Raw genomic sequence first — 20,611 nt, forward strand, 5'->3', positions numbered from 1 at the left:
AAAAAAAAAAAAAAAAGAGTATATATTTAGTGATTCCAGATCTTCTGATTTTTAAAAAAGAAATGGAAATAAAGACTTTTGTGAATTAAAACATTGGCAATACTGCATATCAAATAAAATGCATCTGTAGATCAGATCTACCCCAAGGTCACCATTTTATGAACAGAACAGAAAAATAACTTGGATACACTTGTTCTTTTGTAAGATATACTTTAAAACATAAACTTTAAAAGTATGTATTAAAATAAAGTTATATATTAACTTAAAATTTTTAAGTCTGGTGCAACAGCATAGGCCTATAATCCCAGGGGCTCAGGAGGCTGAGGCAGGATGATCCCAAGTTCAAGGCCAGTCTCAGCAACTTGGGAGACCCTCAGCAACTTAGTGAGACCCTGTCTCAAAATAAAAATATAAAAGGGCTAGGATGTGGCTCAGTGGTAAAGCTCCCCAGGGTTCAATCCCCAGTACCCAAAAAACAAAACATGACAGAACAAAACATCCTGAAGAAGACTCTTAGGAAGAAAACCTAGATGAGCCAAGAAAAGCTTGGTAATGAATATACTTAGTTTTCTTTGTGAGTCAAATAGCATGAAGATTTATAACTACTTCAAAGAAAGTGATATAGCAACTTGGATCTAAAGCAAGGTTCTGGAACCCAAATGCCAACACTCCAAAATAAATAACAATCGGATCCAAGAAAGAGCCAATGCCTGGCAAATTTGAGCCCTGGAGGGACTGGTTACTAATAAAACCTGGTTTTCAAAATCAGTGAGTGAGAAAAGTTGTTATTATAATAAAATAATCATTTTAATGAAGTATTTGAAATAACTTTAAACATCTGATCAATAAGATTATACACAAATGTAGGAGTATGCTGCACTTTACAAAAAAAATAAAGCTAAGCATTTAAATATACAAAAACAACTTTGGGTATAGATCTCTTTCTTAAAGTACTCTTTCAACACATACATAATTTACAGCATTTTACATAATAACTTGCTGAAACAAAAACATGTGGCCAATTTAAATATTACTACAGTATAGAAGATGGCTGTAACAATCCCAGTGGGAAGAACAGGGTGAAGAGTAACATATGAGGTGTTTTTCTCTCTACATTCCTTTACTAAGAAGTCCAGCATTTCCCATTTAAAAAAAATCTTCTTGGAGGATTTAAGCTTTCTTTCTGTATGTGACTCTAATAACCACTATATATATATATTTTTGCTATCCACAATACACATTGGTGGAATTAAAAATAAATAAATAAAGATTAAAAAAAAAGTGTTTGCTCTTTGCACATATGCTTTTTCCTCAAAAAGATTCATGTAATGTGTTTCTCACATTTAGTGCCAGGATCCCAAGAGTGAGATGCTGACAGTACCTTTTAAGTACAGAATCCAAGAGGGAGTCTTTTGTTTAAAATTTCTCATCATGAATTAGGATTTTCTAAATGTACCAAGATGTTTAAAACTTAGGATAACTAAAAGATTTTACAAGAGAAGGAACTACAAAAATCATCTTCTTGGGTTTTAAAATAATACAAAAAAAAAAAAAATAACACCCTTTGAAAATGTTTGATGACCATTTTCCTTTTTAGTTGGACTGTGATTTTTCTCCCTTCATCAACAGAACATGTACCAGTTTATTAGGAGTTCCGATTCCATCCCTCCATCCCTGGGCACACGCAGCACACTTCCTGTCTTAGGATTCCATTTTCTTCTTCCCTTCATTATTCCTTCCAGTGCTTCCCACCTTTCCCATTTTCCAACAGGGTATATAAGCAGCAGCTTCAACCGTAAGGTTTTCCTGACAAGGACGTCCCCCAACTTGGTATCAGAAGCAGCACATAGTGAGATTAGCCAGAGAATTAGCAACCTCAGGCACAACCTGTCCCCATGTGTCTTATCTGGACAACAATGGGGCTCAGCCAACCCAAGTTACCAAAGGCTTACTCTGTGGCCTGTCACCTTCAACTAGAGAAGGTGACCACTGTCATAGTTAGCTAAGCAGCTTCTGATTCCAGCCTAGAAAGCCCAACACTTTGAGATAGGCTCAGTGTAGGACAAAATACCTTTTCTTGGTAAGTGGTAACTCGTCTTTTCTCCCACATCTCAATGCAGGAGGTACTAAGGGAAAGACACCTCATGGCAAATGAAGTTTGGCAAATGAAGCAGGTAGTAACAAACGGAGCCTTAACTTGCTATAATTAAACTCACAGGGGGGCAGATGCTACTTCTCTGTAAAGGGTACTGCACAACTGATTTTCAGAAGATCAAACTGAATTCTCAGCTATAAGAACCCCATGAGCTGTACAGGTAAGATTTAGTAAAAACTTCTAACTGTAAACAGTGGTCTTTCATACTGGTGACTGATTTTCCAGAAAGAGAGATTTCAGGACAGTGCATCTCTTTTTTTTGTCTTCTTTGGCAGTAAATAGCAAGGATCTGGATGGAAGCGGTCACTTCAGAAGGGCAAGGTACAGAGCTCGAGAATACTTCATCTCCCTTTCCTGTTCCATACAGAATATCAAGTCCCTGAGGCAGACTCTCGTGATTCTTGGACGAAGCAACTGTTTGGTGGCTGTCAGGCTTGATGCCCCGGAAGCAAGAAAGTTGTCTTTTAATCCCTAAACAAAATAAAAGGAGAAGCAGTTTAACTTAAGGATCTTTCACAAAGGAAAGGTCTGTCAAGTCTAGCCCACTACCCTCTGGGTCCTGGAGATCAGGCATGCCTGATCTCCAAAGGCCACCCACCTCTTCCATGACCTCATTCTTTCAGCTGGACCCTGGCAACAGCTGATTTCATAGGTGTATGAATTCATTAAAAACTATTAGATTGTACACTGTAAATATGTGTAATCTTTTGGATGTTGATAGTAAAAGTAAAAATAAGACTGTGCTTTGAATGGGTCGCCCTGCCCCCCCCCCACCGTCTGTCGGAATTCTCATGTTCAGTTACTTTACATTGTGTGACAATAATTTGTATATCACCATCACATGCCCCCAAGACCAGAAGTTTTCTGAGGACAGAGATTATCATTTTTGTTCCTTCTAGGCTGAACAAAGTACAAAAAACAACACAGATTATTCAATAATATTTTCTGCATTGAATCTGCTGGTTCAAATAAGAACCAAACCAAACCAAAACAAAACCAAACCCCAGAACAACCAATGTGAGCATCATTAAAAAGAATTAGTGAAACTCAACACTCCTATATTAAGACAGTTTTTAAATAATAATGTCTATATACTAATATTTTAAGACAAAATTTAAAGAAATTAAAAATAATTCTCAAAAGATAATTTTATAAAAGTAAAATCTCTTAATTCTTTCATTTACCATACTTGTTTCAAAAAACATGTCCATTGAATTGGCAACTCTTCTTTATCTGCTCAAGACTTATACAAGATATTTAACAAACATAGGAAGCAAATCTTTTTGTTCTCTTACTATTCTTTTATAACCATCAATTTTTTTGTGTGGTGCTGGGAATTGAACCCATGGCCTTGTGCATGCAAGGCAAGCATTCTACCAACTGAGCTATATCCCCAGGCCTAACCATCAAATTTTAATTAACCATGCCCTTCACACTTCTGATTGAATTGTTTTGATGAAGGGGAAGGAAATTCTTTAGGGTCTCCAAATCACCAGGGTGAAAAATAGTCAACTTAATTCCATGCATGTTGGTAGAATGACTTGGGAGGTACTTTATCTGATAGTCAAGTAACACTTTCATAAAAGGTACTATCCAGTTTTTGAGAGATGGGATGTCACAATTGTATTTCTACACTCATTAGGTTAAACTCATTCACAAGAAATCATGGAACAAATTTTGGAAAGCCCATGTTTTAGAAGAGATGGATGCTTGTCATAAGTAGCATACGGAGAAAGAGCAAAGACACACCAAACAGCAGATCAAAGCCGGGGTCCTATTAATTCTGGCAGCAACTTTTGTTTTTTTTCTGAGTTTCATTATCATGTAATTGCTTTGCTTCAAGAAATGTGAGTAAAGTCATTCTCTGTAGGCATCACTACTCAGGGATGGTACAACTTGGATGTTGCCTTAATTACTATAAATTATTACTATCCAAGATCTTTGCAGAATAGGCCCCCCAACTCAGTTTTGGAAAACTGAATAAAAGTATACTTTAGGAAGAAAGTTAGTAAAATATGTCATTGGCAGAGAGGGGCAATTTTCTTGTTTATAGGAGTTATCTGTTTAAAACTACAGTATATTTAAATAGAGGCACATTCTTTAGTTACAAATTAGACATATTATGCTAAAGCTAAATCTATACATTTTTAAAAATGTTTCCTACCAAGAGTTTGTCTAAAATTAGTGTTATATTTATCTGATTTTTTCAATTAAATGGCTAGATGGATACTATGTCTCAGCAATTCCACTTCTATGTAAATACCCAGGAATGTGTCATATTTTAATCAAAACTCATGTACACGAATATTAGCACTACCAATCCCAATAGTCCAACTAGAAACAACCCCAATACTTAATATAAGTGGAATAAATTGTGGAATATTCATACCATGGAATATTATACAGCAATAACAAATGGGTAACATGAATGAATATCACAAAAATGTTAAATGAAAGAACACAGACACATATATTGTATGATTCCATTTCTACAAAGTCTCCGAACAGATAAAGCTATAAAGGTCCCAACAGTGAGTCCCATGGGGCAACTAAGAAGTGACTAGAGGGGACAGGGGTCTTCTCAAGTTCTGGTGATGTTTCCCCACTTGATCCAACTACTGTCCATGTGGACACGTTCAAGATGTAAAAATTCAGTGGGCTTATGATTTGTTTACTCTCTGCATCAATGTTACATTTGGATACAAAATTAAATTGCTACCTTTTTTGTTTTCAATCTTATTTTGGTAGGAAATAAGAGGAGAGGAAAAGCGGGGAAAGGAAATAAAAATAAGAAAAAACTTGTTGTGCATTAAAAAAAAAAAATCACCCCTAATCATCTGGGGTAAGGAACAAAGGGGGTCACAGTTCATGTTTGTCATGTGACAAGCCTGAAGGATCCAGGCGAAAGAGCAGTATTATAGCTGCCAACAAAGGGTTGAAAAGGAGGTCATTCCAACAGGATGCAGCAGAAGGCCTGAGGCAAAGTTATAAATGAAACAAACCCCAAGGGACATTCAGTAACCCACAGAAATGTCTTTCATAATTCACAACTTTACAAAGGTGATAGCATTGTCTTCCCCCAAATAGTGACTGACTTAGAAAGTTAATCTTTCTGAAACTTGGATACAAAATATACATATAGCATCTTTACTCCCTTGCCTTATGGTCTAGAAAGGATACAACTCTGATTTGTTCGCTTCATAATGATCTGCCCAGAAAAATCAGCTACCTCTCAGTTATCCAGAGAAGGGAGTGGAGTGTACACTGATAACTCAGAACTAATACCAAACCCGCCTTTCTGCCAGTAATTTTGATCTTCCTCCCCAAAGCTGACTATGTCTGACCTGTGGTCACACTACACTGTCAATGCCAAAGAACACTAACATAGTTAAGGACAGAGTTTTGAGAAAGAATAACAGGCTCCTGTCACAATGCAATGCTTATTTCTAAAACAGAGGAACAGTTCTCCCACTCAACTCTCTGGGTTAGGATGTTCCTTAATCCGAATTCTTCACCTGGATAGAAAGAGGGTAAAATGGAAGATGAAAGAACCAATTCACTGACCTAATACGTAATTACCCTAGGAAGCCTAAACAAACAAATGTAAACATAATCCAAAACTGCCAGATTGATGGAGTTAGCCTTTGTTAATTTGTTAAATTATATCACCAAAGTTTCTATTTTTATAAAACACTTTTGAAGAACTCTTTTACTCTTAAAAGAAAAACATGAATATAGTCAGTTACCAGTTTCAGAGAAATAACACTGTTGTAAGAATGACATTAAATAGTTAAAAATATTCAGTCATCCAAATTCTTATCCCCTCAGCTTAATAGAGCAAGTGCTGTGAAATGAAACTTTTGTATTTCTTTTCCCACGTTTCCTTAAGGTTAGGTGATTGCTATACCAAGAAGTAGGAACAACAGCATTATGAATCCTGTGGCCTCAGGAATACTGCTGAGGTCCTCTGACTTCATATGGGTCTGTGTTCCCAAGTGTCACCATCCCAGGTAACCTAGCTTCATGCTTGTCCATGCTCTGTTCAATGCAAAATTATCTGAGTTATTGGGCACAGAGCTATAGTAGGCAGCACAGCAGTCAACATCAGTTAGTTGTTAATTTTATAAGCAATTGTAGACAAGCAATTTCTCTGTGCATCAGTTTCTTCATCTGCAAACTAGGGACAGTAAACAGCAATAATCTCATAAGGTCAGTTTGAAGATTAAATGAGAACAGTGCCTGACACACAATTCTCTCTAGAAATGTTGGCCTTTAATGATCATAATGAAATCATCAGTCAGCTGGGAGGCATGGAAATTCACAGGAAAGAGCATAATTCTAGCTCCAGACCTTTTCTCCCATCCTCTAGTTAAAACCGGTTGGATTTTCCTGCCCACATCCTTCTCTTTCAAGTTCTTGCTAACGTAAGAAAAATAATTCATGCTGTCACACTTATCTTGTTTCCCTCAGTGAACTTTTTGAATTTTAGTGGAGCTTTGAGTGCCTAAAGCTAAAAAGTAGACAAAGAGGCATTTTAGACAGTGGCACATGAATGAAGGATATATCCAGGGGCAGAAAGTTTTTCTTACATCCCTGCAATCAAACAGTGGCAGAGCTTGCTGCTTTTAGTTTCTAGAGCCTTATCAATACTGGATCTAGAAGCTAAAAGTCAATCCATTTCATTCCATTCTTTGAATAGTAAGGCTAAGAAAACAAATGTGTCCTAGAATTTTAACAGTTAACCAAGAACAAAAACTGGGGCATTTAAAACAGAGGAGTTGAACAGCAAAAATTCACTACCTTTCTCATACTTTCCATCCACTTAATCCCCTGCTACCAGACAGCTCCTAAACTGTAAGGAGGACAAGAACTGGGCATGGGGAATAGGGAATAAAATAAAGATATGGAACCAGAATAAAAATTGGACATAAGACTCAAAAGCAACAATAAATAGAACTGCCCTGGATGCCTGATTCAATGGAATGTGAACACTGAAAATACTTATCCCAAAGACGGAGCTTTCTAGGACTTAAAGGCAATGCAGAGTAGAAACTAGTGAGCTTCGATATTGACTGCCCTCTGCTGGTCAACAAGCAGAACTTTTGAAGCAACTTTTGATCTCACTTTATCCACCTTCATTTTACTCCCTGAGTTATTTCAGAATACAGACAACGCTATATGGCAATTTCCGCCCTAGAATTTGGGGGGCTGGGGTTGTGGCTCAGTGTTAGAGCACTTGCCTTGCATATGTGAGACGCTGGGTTCAATTCTCAGCACCACATATAAATAAATGAATAAAATCAAAGTCTGTCGACAACTAAAAAACAAAAATAAATTTTTAAAGTCTTTTACAGAAGTAAAAAGACTTGTGTAACATGGAACCATGGGCTTTGAGTTCTCATTCTAGTTCTGTAACTGTGAGAGAGATGGATAATATTACTAGTTGCCATATGCTAACGACCAACCCCAAATCTTGATATCAAACAGAACACTTTCTTAAATTCCAGACCCTATTGTTCAATTTTCTGATGAAGTTTCCAACTTAAAGTACTTTAAGGTATTTTAAATTCAACATGTTTTGAAATTTCCCTTTCTCCTCTTTATTTCAAGGAATGGTAATACCACTTAGATGCAATGCTCAAGCTAGAAAACTGGATGACATCCTCAACCCTTTCTTCCTCAATGGTCTGACACTAAACAATTCTACCTTAACAGTTTTGAAACATCTACTTTTTCCTGCATTTTCACTTCTAGTGTCTCCTGCCTAGATTACTTCAATAATCTTCAAAAGACTCCCTGTATATTTGGTATGAATATTACTTCCACTGTAATGTGAATGATATCACTAAAATAAAAAATTACCTGAAAATATTTTTTCCTGCTTAAAATGTTCCACTGGAAAAAAATCACCTAACCAACCAAGTCTAAATACCCGCACATGACAGACACGGTCAAACATGCACACTAAAGCCTCCCTCCCCAGTCTCTGCTCTCATTCCTTTCTTCCTGTCCCAAGCTACTGATCATAGAAATAAATTTTTGCCTCTTTTATCTAGGCAGCTAACTGCATATTGCATTCTCTCTTCCTAAAACCCCATTCTCCAAGCCATCTGTCCTATCCTCAAGTCACATCACCTATGCTCTTTAGAATTCAACTCAGACATTACATTTCCCCAAGGCTCGCAAGCACAAACTTACCCCAGATATACACAGGCACAACTCCTTTGTACTTCAGTGACATCTTGTATTTTCCCTACCATTACATGTCTTCAGGGCAATGCAATTGCCTCTAACTTACCGCTCACTAAAGGGGAAAGATTTTGCACCTGAGAATATTGTATAATTTTTGTCTCTTGGTGGTAACCAGGCAATGTTTGTAGGATGACCATGTGAAAAGTGTCACCCAATATCATCACTTACACAAATGAACAATGAAAATGAACCATGTTATAGGCTCTGGACCTTATAAATCAAAATCTTGATGTCATTCTTGGCTTTAAGTCAAATAAATCTGAAGGATTTACGTTGGTAAAGCCATTTGTACCCAGCCCTCTGACAACCTTTCTCAACTGTTCACTGCCCCCCAAGCTGCCACTAGATGAGTTATTAAAAATGGTATTTTATTTTTTACATTTTCTCTGAACAGTGAGAAAGTGATTCAAACCACCAAGTACTACAACACATATGAAGAGCAAATAGTGAAATAAATAGTCAACACTGAAGAGCAATGTGACCTGACTGCTTCCTGTGGCTAGGATGAAAAGTCAAGCTAGGACTTGCCCATTTATAAATGTGGTTGTTTTCTCTACATGTTTACTAAAGCACTCACATTAAAAACTCATCTAGACTATGTCCAGAGATCAGTTTAACCTACTATTTTGTTAAATTTTCTTCAAAGGACTACCAGTTAAACATTTTTCTTTAAAAACTAGCTTTGATTTTATCCTTGAAGAGCTGTGAATTTTTAAAAAGGCTACAATATCGATAAGGGTTGCTGTGCCTCACAGCTAAAGGTATATTTATCAATACCTTTAAATATATTGACAGTAGCTTTGTTTAGAACTCCAGTAATTCTACAATTGGTGAGTTGTAGACAGGCTGATAGCAAATATTACTAGAAAGAAATAAGAATTTATTTAAAAACTGAAGGCACAGACATGGTAAATATTAGTTTTCTAAACTCATTGTTTTTCCTTTCATAAATTCTTTAAAGGATATATGACCAAGTAATAATAATTTATTGTGAAGGTTGGAATAATTAGAAGTAAAATAGGTGACAGCAATAATAGCACAAAGGGTAGGGGTGTGTGTGTAACAGAATCATATGGTTCACAGGCTCTTACATTATATGTGAAACAGTATTAATTCAATGTTGACTAGTCAGTTACAGATGCATATTTAATCTTTAAACAGTAGATACAACAATCATTAGGAAATAAAAAGAGGTACAGATAAAAAGGCAACAAAAGATATAGAATGGAATACTAAAAATACTACTTGATTAACTTAAAAGATGAAAAAAAAAGGTGAAACAAAAGTAAGAGGGGACAAGTAGAAATAAATAGAAATTCTCAGATGAAGCCTACCATATCGTTAAAGAAAAAACTAATGCTAATACTCCTCAAATTATTCCATGAAATAGAAGGGGATGGAACACTTTCAAATTTGTCCACGAAGGGCTGGGGTTGTGGCGCAGTGGTAGAGCGCTTCCCTAGCATGTGTGAGGCACTAGGTTCTATTCTCAGCACCACATACCAATAAATAAATAATTAGAAAAAGAAAAAGAAAAAAATTTGAATATGAAGCCAGTATCAAACTCATACCAAAACCAGACAAGGATATGCCAAGGAAAGAAAACTACAGACCAATATCCCTGATGAACTTAAATACAAAAAACCACTTTTATTTGTTTTGTTTTGTTACCAGGGATTGAACCCAGGGGCACCTAACAACTAAGCCACATCTCCAGCCTTTTTTATTTTTTATTTTGAGACAGGGTCTGCCTAAGTTCCTTAGGGCCTCGCTGAGCTGCTAAGGCTGACTTTGAATTTTCAATTCTCCTACCTTGGCCTCCCAAGTCACTGGAATTACAAGCATGAGCTGCTGCCCAGCTTACATGCAAAAATTCTTGATAAAATATTAGCAAATCTTATTCAACAACATATTAAAGGACTGCATATCATGACCAAATTGGTTTTATCCTAGAGATGCAAGATGGTTTAACATATGCAAATCAATTAATGTAGTTCATCACATAAATAGAATTAAGGGGAAAAATTACTAGTCATCTCAATATATACAGAGAAGGTCTTCAACAAAATTCAGCATCCATTCATGATAAAAACACCGAAGAAACCAGGGATAGAAGAAACATACCTCAACATTGTAAAGGCTATAATATGAAAAAAAACAAAGTCAATCGCACAGTAAATGGGGAAAAACTGAAAGTATTTCCTTTAAAGTCCAGAGCAAGACAAGAAGATCCAGTCTCACCACTCCTGTTTAATACAGCACTAGAAATTCTAGCTAGAGCAATTAGGCAAGAGAAGGAAATACAAGAGATAAAAATTGGAAATGAAGAAGTCAAATGATCACTGTTTGCAGATGATATGATCCTATACCTAGAAGACCCAGAAAACTCCACTAAAAGACTGCTAGAGCTAATAAACAAATTTGGCAAAGTTGCAGTTACAAAATCAACATACAAAAATCAACAGCTTTCCTATAACGCAACAATGAACCTGCTGAGAAAGAAATGAGGGAAACAATTCCATTCACAATAGCCTCAAACAAAAATGAATGCAAAACAAACTTGAAATAAATCTAACCAAGGAGGTAAAAGGCCTCTACAATGAAACTACAGAACACTGAAGAAAGAAATCAAATGCTCAGAATCAATGTAATTCCCATCAAAACACCAATGACATTCTTCACAAAACTAGAAAAAAACAGTCCTAAAATTGATTTGAAGGAACAGAAGTCCCAGAATAGCCAAAGTAATCCTAAGCCAAAAAAAGCAATGCTGGAGATATCATGATACTTGACCTCATATTACACTATAGAGCTAGAGTAACAAAAACTGCATAAAAAAAACTGCATAAAAAGACACATAGACCAATGTTACAGAATGAAAGTCATAGAAAAACCCACACAGATACACTCATCTGATCCTTAACAAAGGTGCAAAAAAACACTGGAGAAAGGACAGCCTTTTAAACAAGTGGGCTAGGAAAACTGGTTATCTCTATATGTAGAAGAATGAAGCTAGATCTTACCTCTCTTTCTTTTTTCATTTATTCTAATTAGTTATATATGACAGTAGAACACATTTTGATTCATTGTACACAACTGCAGCACAACTTTTCATTTCTCCGGTCCTACATGATAGACCTCATCTCCTACCCTGCATAAAAATCAACTCAAAATGGATCAAAGACCTTGGAATTAGAACAGAAACTGCAACTCCTAGAAGAAAACATAGGGTAAGTGTTTACCCTATATGGACATGGACAATGACTTTCTCCATAGGACCACTAAAGCTTAGGAAATAATGCCGACAGTTAATAAATGGGATGGAATCAAATTTAAAAGCTTCTGCATAAGAAAGGAAACAACCAGGATTCTGAAAAGAGAACCTACAGAATGAGAGAAATCCTTTGGTAGCTACTCCTTTTACAGAGGATTATCTCTAGAATATTATAAAAAACTCAAAAAATTTCACACCAAAAAACCACATAACCCAATTAATAAATGGGAAAATAAATTAAACAAATACAAATGGCCAAGAAATATATGAAAAAAGTTCAACATCATTGGCATTTAAGCAAATGCAAATCAAAACTACACTGAGTTTCCATCTCATACAGGCCAGAATGGCAGTCTTCAAGAATACAAATAATAATAAATGCTGGAGAGGATGTGAAAAAAAAAGGAACACTTCTAGACTGTTGGTGGAATTGTAAATTAGTACAGCTGCTATGGAAATCAGCATGAAGTTCCTCAAAAGAGTAGGCATGGACTACTGTGTGACCCAGCTATATCACTTCTAAAGAATCAATCATCATACAACAGTGACACAGGCATATCCATGTACAATTCACAATAGCTGTACAATGGAACCAGGCTAGGTGTCCACTGACAGAAAATGGGTAAAGAAAACATGGTATATACACACAATGGAGTCAGCCTTTAAAGAAAAAAAAAAAGGAATTGTGTCAGTTGTAGGAAAATGGATAGAAATTGAAATCACTATGTTTAGTGAAATAAACCAAACTCAGCAGGTCAAGGGTCATTTATTTTCTCTTATATGCAGAAGCTAGAGAGGAAAAGAGGGAAAATTGGTGCAAGGGGCAATCTCAGGAAAATCAGTAGAGGAAAGGGACCAGGGGGTGAAGGGAGTGATATAGACCAAATTACATTGTTATATTGTATGCCTGTACGAATATGTAGCATCATTATGTAGAACTGTATAGTACCAAAAAAAAAAAAATGTGAAGAGAGGGGAAAAAAAGACAATTGCAGGGAGATTGGTAAAGTAGAGGAAAGGGATGGGGAGGGAGGAAGAGAGGGAAAGGGAAAAAACACTGGAGAATGAATGATACTGGCCAAATTGTTATGTTGTGTAAAAATATGAATATGTAACAACAAATTCCACCATTATACAACTATAATGCACAAATAAAAATATAAAAAAAAATAAAATTAAAAAAAAAAAAAAAAAGATGATCCTTTGGCCAGGTGAGGTGACCTGGCATGCCTGTAATCCCAGGCATTTTGGAGGCTAAGGGATAAGGATTGCAAATTTGAGCTTAGTTTTGGCAAGTTTGAGGCCAGGCTCAAAACTAAGCAGGACCATGTCTCAAAATTAAAATTAAAAAGGGGTGGATATGTAGCTCAGTAGTAAATTATCCCTGAGTTGAATCCCTAGTAGTGTTCCCCCCACAAAAAAATTCTTTGAAATTAGGGAAAAACAATGCTAACAGCCAATTTTAAAATCAAGGGCAAATTACCTTTTTAAAAAGCATTAACAAAAAAAAAAAATAGTTTGGGGCTGGGTTATGGCTCGGCGGTAGAGTGCTCACCTAGCGAGTGCAAGTCCCTGAGTTCGATCCTTAGCACCACATAAAAATAAATAAGTAAAATAAAGGTATTGACAACTACAACTAAAAAATAAATATTAAAAATAAATAAGTAAATAGTAAGATGATAGACTTAAATCCAATCATAATGACAATTACATTAACTGTAAGTGGAATGAACATTCTAAAGCAGAATTCAAGACAAAGAATATTATTAGAAATGAGGGTCACTTCACAATGATAAAATGGAAAGACATAATAGATTTGCACCTAAAAACAAACCATTAAACAAGAGAAGCAAAAACTTATAAACAGACAAATGTACAATCATAGTTTAAAAAAAAAGAAAAAGCAAACACTTCTCTCAGAACCAATGGGAAAAACAGCCAAAACTCTAAGTAAGGACAAGGAAATCCTGCAGACATTAACTCAACACTGCAGAAACACACAGCCTTCTCAAGGGCAGAGATGACATTTATCAAGGTAAGTCATGCACTAGGCCAAGTCATAGCAAGCTGAGAAGGAATGAAATTACTGACTCTGTTTTCTGACCACAATAAAAATAAGAACATTTGGAAATTAAAATGACATACTATTAAATAATCTGTATGCCAAAGAAGATAACACCAAAAGAAAATTAGAAGATATTTTCAAACTAAATAATAATAAAAACAAATATCCAACATATCAAAGGATCTGAGGGTGGAGCTAAAGCAGAAAGATAAAGGAAATGTATAGCTTTTAATGCTTATGTTAGAAAAGAAAGGTATAAAGTCAATTATGCAAAATCCCTACTGAAGAAGTTGGAAAAGAAAATATTTATTCAATTCATGTAGAAGAAAGGAAGTAATAGAATAGAAATTAACACAATAGGAAACAGATGAAAAATTTTAAAAATTTAAGCCATAAGTTAATTTTTAGAAAAGATTAATAGACTTATGAGGCATGATAAATAATTTTGTGAATGACCTTGCCAATGTAGATGAGTACAAAAATTCTTTGAGAAATACAGCTTTACAAAAATCAATTAAAAAAGAAAGAGAAAATCCAATATTGAGCATTCCTCACAAAAAAAACTCTAGGATTCACTGAACTTCTGTCCAAGTAGGAAATGAGACCAATCCTACACAAACACTTTCAAACAAAAATAGAGGAAGAAGGAACATTTTCCAAATCATTTATAAAACTTCAATCAAAAATAACAAGGACATTAGAATAAAAGAAAATTACAAACCACTATCATTCATGAACATGAATGTAAAAGTTCTAGCAAAATAAATGAAACATAACTGAATCAGAAACATGTAAAACCAATTATATATTATGACCAAGTGAGATTTATCCCAGGATTAAAAGATGGGTTCAAATTTTAAAATCAATACAAGTCAAGAATAAAGAAGAGAACTCATATACTAAAATAAGATACCCAAATTCACACCCCTGACAAAACTTAACATTCACCATAATTGAGCTCTCAGCTAGGAAGAGAAGAAAACTGCTCTATGAAAAACTTATCATCAATATTATAATACACAAATATAAATTTAAGTATGTATATCTGTTTTATGAGACAGGATTTCAGTAAATTGCTCCTGCCTCAACCCCCCAAGTAGCCGGGATTACAGGCATGTACCACTATGCATAAATATTATGTATCGTATTAGGAGTGAAATGCTGAATGCTTTTCCTCTAAGATTGGGAATAAGGCAAAAATGTCTGCTCTTACTAGGCAAGAAAGGAAATTAAGAACATAAAAATGGAATGGTGGAAGAACTATTATTCTCAGTTGTAGATAACATGATTGTTTAACAAATCCTAAAGAATTTACACAAAAAACCCTCTATAACAATTAACCCGTTACGTTCAATCATCTCAAATGTTGAACATCTATAAAAAAACTAAATATAGTATGTGACATATAAATACATATAATTAGAAAATTAGAATATTATTATATAATATTAATATATATATATATAAGTTCCAGGTTATGATTTATAATCTATTTGAATGCACCTGTGTACCATTTTGTTGAAATACAGAATTAAAAACTAGTGACTTAGTGGGTTAAATGAAGTTAGCAGAATGGAGGATACAAGATCTATACAAAATTCAACTACTTTGATATATTAGCAACAAACAACTGGCAATGATAATTTTTTTAAAAATACTATGTCATCCCCACCTTACCAGACACAAAAATTATATCATGATAGATCAAGGATCTAAAATGAAAAAAAAAAAACTATATAAAACTTTTAGGGGAAAACATGGGATATAAAATTATTTTTTAAGGACACAAAAAGCAATAATCATAAAAAATTTAAATTATATATTATCAAAATTAAAACCTTTGCTCTTCCAAAAACACTAAACAAACAAAAATACTGCTAATAGGAGTGTGAAATAGTACAAACAGCCGGAAAACAATTTAGAGTCCTTTGTAAAGTTAAACATACACCTGTCCTATGATCCAATGGTTGGGGATGGTGAAAGGCATGATGGAACTTTCTGGGGTGTGGTGAGCCGCTTCTGCCGTTTCTGCAGATTATGGTCGCCATTACAAGATGGCGCTGGCTCCGCTGTGGTCTGTGACAAACAATTTCTTATCTGGGAAAGTTGGCACATGATTTTTCACCACCCTGTGAGAAAGTTCCACGCGGCAGCTTTGCATTGGGGCTTGGGATGCTTTATTAAGGCTGGGAGGGGCACCCGAGAGAAGAAGAAGAAATATCCAGGGACCTGAATAAACTGTTGAGAGAAGATTCTCGAGTTGCGTCTTCCTTGCGGGCAAGGGGGTCGCGACAAGTGGTGCCGAAACCCGGGAACCAGAACTTTCAACAGTCAGGGGTGGTGCACCGGTTAGTCCCAGGTAAGTGGGATCCGCGATCAAAGCGGGGTTAGTCCCTAGTAAGTGGGATCCGCGACCAAAGCGGGACAGCTCCTCTGTAATGAAAGAGAGAGCCTTACATTTTATTGCAGCTGCACTGTGTACTTTCGCTTTCTTTTTTTTGTGCTTTCTTTGTTGTTGCGTCATGGGTGCCGCATCTTCAAGTCCGCTTCTCCTGGCCCTAGATGGCCTGTTACGTTCCAAGGGACTGGAAGTGAAACATAGTACTTTACAGAGATTTTTACAGAAGATAGATATCGCTGCACCGTGGTTTGCATTTTCGGGCAGCCTTACTGTGCCTAGTTGGGATAAATTAGGCAAAGATCTTGACTTTGCTTCTGAGCAGGGCATATTAGAGCGTGGGGTGATACCCCTTTGGAAAATGGTCCGTGGTTGCCTTACAGATGGTAAATGCCAGGAAGCTGTGAGTGAGGGTCAAGCTATTCTTGAGCAATTGCATGAGGAAAAATCTGAAGGATCATGTAGTGAAGTGGCAGAGAGTATTAAAAGTAACAGTAGTGAGAAGGCAAAAGAGCCTGAAGATAAAAATAGGAGAAGGCTCTACCCAGACTTGACCGAATTAAAAACGCCTGAGAACACAAGCGACTCAGAGAGTTCTGAGGACCTTGATATATTGTTACAACAACTACATAAGATAAAAATGAAAAAGAAGAAAAAGGAGACACAGGGCACGCAGGCCTACTGTAAGAAGGGGAAGGGAGTTAACATCGGTCAACAAAACTCTGAGGAGGAGGAGGTAGAATATCTAGAAGAAGATATGGTGCCGATTGCCCCACCTCCGTATGTGGGGGGAGCCAAGGTTCCGGGAGATCTTTTCATGCACAAGTTTGGAGGACAGTTAATACAGATATGGGACTTGCATACCCTGTATTTCAGGACAATAACAGGGGAAGATATCATGAGCCTTTAGACTTTAAGCTAATTAAAACCTTGGCAGAATCTGTCCGCACTTATGGCATAGATGCCGCTTTCACTCTCACTCAGGTGGAGGGACTTACTAGATTTTGCATGACTCCCTCAGATTGGGCTAGTCTAGTCCGCGCTTGTGTTTCCCCAGGGAAATATTAGGAGTCCAAAGTTGGCTGTTTAATGTTTCTGGCAGTACCCAAGACTCGGAGCGAGGTAGGAGGCTTAAAATTTCTACAAATAATTCACAATTATCTAATGCTACATTACCCTCCGCAGCAGTCTGTCTCCAATCTCCGTTCCTGTTTCTTTTGGCTAATGTTACATTACAGGGGATGCTTAATTGTTCTAATATTACCTGTTATTTGTCTGAGTGTTGGAATGGCTCCTGGACTACGGCAATGGTTATGAAAATTCCAACCTTTGTCCCGATCCCGGTTACTGCAGATCCAGAGTCATTTCCTATTGTTGAACTGATTAGAGCCCGTAGAGATTTTGGAATTACGGCAGCTATAGTGACAGCTGTGGCAGTGTCTGCTGCTGCAGCGGTTACGGCCGGAGTGGCCATGGCCAGTCAAGTACAAACTGCTGCCACCATTAATCAAGTTGTTCAACAAACTTCTACCATACTTGAGTCCCAAAATTCAATTAATCAACATATTTTGTCAGGGATTTTAGCTGCCAACCAAAGAATAGATTTACTCCAAGCTCAGGTGGAAGAATTGGCCGACTTGGTGCTTTTGGGTTGTGTTGACCAACGTGCACATTTATGTATAACCTCTGTCAGATTTAATGATTCCAGAAATGCCTCCCGCATCATCGGAGAGTATCTATCCGGAACCTGGTCCATGGAAGCAGAAAACTTGATCCAGTCTCAACTAACTCAGATTGCTGTTTTGAATAGTACCCGTGTCGAACCAGTGACTTTGGGTCAATTCACCGATTGGATATCTTCTGCTTTTTCCTTCTTCAAAGAGTGGGTGGGAGTAGGCATTTTTGGTGCAATGTGTTGCTTCAGTGTTGTGCTCTGTTTGTGGCTTCTCTGTCGCCTTAAAACTCGCCATGCACAAGAAAAGGCTATGATCATACAAGCTCTTGCAGCTTTAGAAAATGGCAACTCGCCTCAAGTCTGGCTTGCGCATCTTAAGCAGTAAACCTTTGTCATGGTCGTTACACCCCAAGTTATTATAACATTGCACTGGGATCGACATGACTTTCCTTGTTATTCTCTTAGTGTTGGAAAGCCCTTGCACTCTGCCGGTCTTACTGCCATTGCACGCAGATGGGTTTCCACACTAGTGCTTTTCTATCGCCTTGAAGTTCGTGCCTTTCTTTCAGGGTGCTGTCAACTTGTTTGTCGTTATAAACAGCCACAGTTCAGCCTCAGCTATCCCCCTTCGTCCACCATCGTCACGATACAGGATGCGAGGCAAGGCACTGCACTTGAGTGATCCTTGAAGAGGACCTCAAGGAGAGCATGTCCTATTGCATGCGGGTTAGACGCGTTCACGCCCCGCCCCACGAAAAAAGGCGTCGGCTGATATGGCCTCAGATCTGGGGAAGGGCCCTCCTTAGGACTGAGCCATACTATGCAGCCACTTCTGCACAGTGGGATAGGACCTCTACTCTCGCCTGTATTGTTTTAATAAAATAGAAAAGGGGGAACTGTGGTGAGCCGCTTCTGCCGTTTCTGCAGATTATGGTCGCCATTACAAGATGGCGCTGGCTCCGCTGTGGTCTGTGACAAACAATTTCTTATCTGGGAAAGTTGGCACATGATTTTTCACCACCCTGTGAGAAAGTTCCACGCGGCAGCTTTGCATTGGGGCTTGGGATGCTTTATTAAGGCTGGGAGGGGCACCCGAGAGAAGAAGAAGAAATATCCAGGGACCTGAATAAAACTGTTGAGAGAAGATTCTCGAGTTGCGTCTTCCTTGCGGGCAAGGGGGTCGCGACACTGGGGGTCGTAAAAATGAAGTAATAGGGGTAGAAATTAACACAATATATCTTGATTTGGAATAGTAGTTACAATTAAAACCAGCAAATTTTATTGTATACAAGCTGCATCTCAATCTAGAAAAACAAGTGCAAATTTCATTTAAATTTAAAATTGAGATTTTGAAGTCATCCCTTCCTCAAGATATCCACCAACTGGAAGGACAACCTACTCTTCTCTGTGTTTTGGTGTACTATGGTATAAAAGTTTGAGAAATCTGTGATGTTAGAATTCTATATCCACAAATACACACAAAAGCTTACTCCGATATCTATGTGGAAAGTTGTTTATGAATAGTTTCCTAGAAAATATTATAAGATTCTAGAATATAGTTAATGAAATATTTTAAGTATTATCGAAATGCACAAGAAATTTAGTTATCAGCGTATCTCAGTGGTGGTGTTATTACAATTCTGGGTAGACTTAACTGGGTGAATCTGCCCCTCTCACACTGCACAATGTCAGTCCCCCACGCCCCCAAAAGAAGTCTGGTATTATTGGCCCCCAGCCACCAAGTGTTAGTAGCACACAATTTACCCCATACCCTGCTGAATCACTGTGTCGAAACAATATTCTACACACTTCTAAACAGCCCACAGGAGTAGGAACTGCCCCCAGTTGAGAATAGTCTATAAGCTAATGACCAAATGTATATGTAAGCAGTATAAAAAAATCACCCAATTAATAGACTTAATCTACCTTATCATTCTATTTCCAAAACAGATTTAATCAACACTACTCACTTAATCTCCATGGGGAAAAACATATGTTTTATTTGCTATATAAGACTGACTTGATCAGATGAATAACAACTGATTTTGTTGAAATCTCTAATTAGGGAAACCAAACATAATCACTGAAAGCACATTAGAAATCAAATTACTGAGTAGCAGGAAAGGTCCAGAAGATAACCTGTCATGGACAGATCCTGTGAAAGGTCCATTTATGGGTAATCATGGGCTTAAAAACACATGAACACACTTTATTCCTATGGTGTCCTTTGTGGCAAAATATTAGGGAACAACTGAAATTTCCTTGAATTTCAGCTCTAAATCAAGCAGACATAATCTTCTTCATGGTTTGAATATTCAAACTTTCTTTCATGTTACAATTAAAATACAAAATAACCATTTATGGGCTTGTTAGAAGGTTTGTGACAAGGTCTGCAAGGGTACTAGCACTTTCCTCATATATGCAGAGTTTTGAAGAGGCATTGGTTTCTCAGATATGACAACTAAAGCCAGGTACAGTAGAGTACCTGTAATCCCAACAGCTTGGGAGGCTGAGACAGGAGGATTGGGAGATCAAAGTCAGCCTCAGCAACTTAGCAAGGCCTTGTATCTAAATATTTTTAAAATTACAGATGGACATAATACCTTTATTTATTTATCTTTATATGGTGCTGAAGATCGAACCCAGTGCCTCACCCATGCTAGGCAAGTGCTCTACCACTGAGCCATAACCCCAGCCCTTAAATATTTTTAAAAGGGGTTGTGGCTCAGAGGTAGAATACTTACCTAGCATGTGTGACGCACTGGGTTCAATTCTCAGCACCACATATAAAT

General features: G+C 37.0%; 1 protein-coding gene across 2 annotated transcripts in view; it reads right to left on the minus strand.

The window, feature by feature from the left end:
• Positions 1-816: 816 nt before the first annotated feature.
• Positions 817-20,611, minus strand: part of Taf4b (TATA-box binding protein associated factor 4b) — a 134,850-nt gene continuing 115,055 nt past the window's right edge. Inside the window, exon 14 of one of the 2 annotated variants that reach the window (XM_046433407.2) lies at positions 817-2,626. In XM_046433407.2, coding sequence (XP_046289363.1) covers positions 2,459-2,626 — 168 coding nt within the window. In that variant the 3' untranslated portion in view covers positions 817-2,458. The remainder of the gene's footprint in view (positions 2,627-20,611) is intronic. The other variant, XM_046433398.2, reaches the window with a different exon arrangement.

This window comes from Marmota monax, unplaced genomic scaffold (assembly GCF_021218885.2).
Source record: "Marmota monax isolate L192 unplaced genomic scaffold, Marmota_monax_Labrador192_F-V1.1 WCK01_AAM20220418_F8-fsc00126, whole genome shotgun sequence".
NCBI classification, from domain to species: domain Eukaryota; kingdom Metazoa; phylum Chordata; class Mammalia; order Rodentia; family Sciuridae; genus Marmota; species Marmota monax.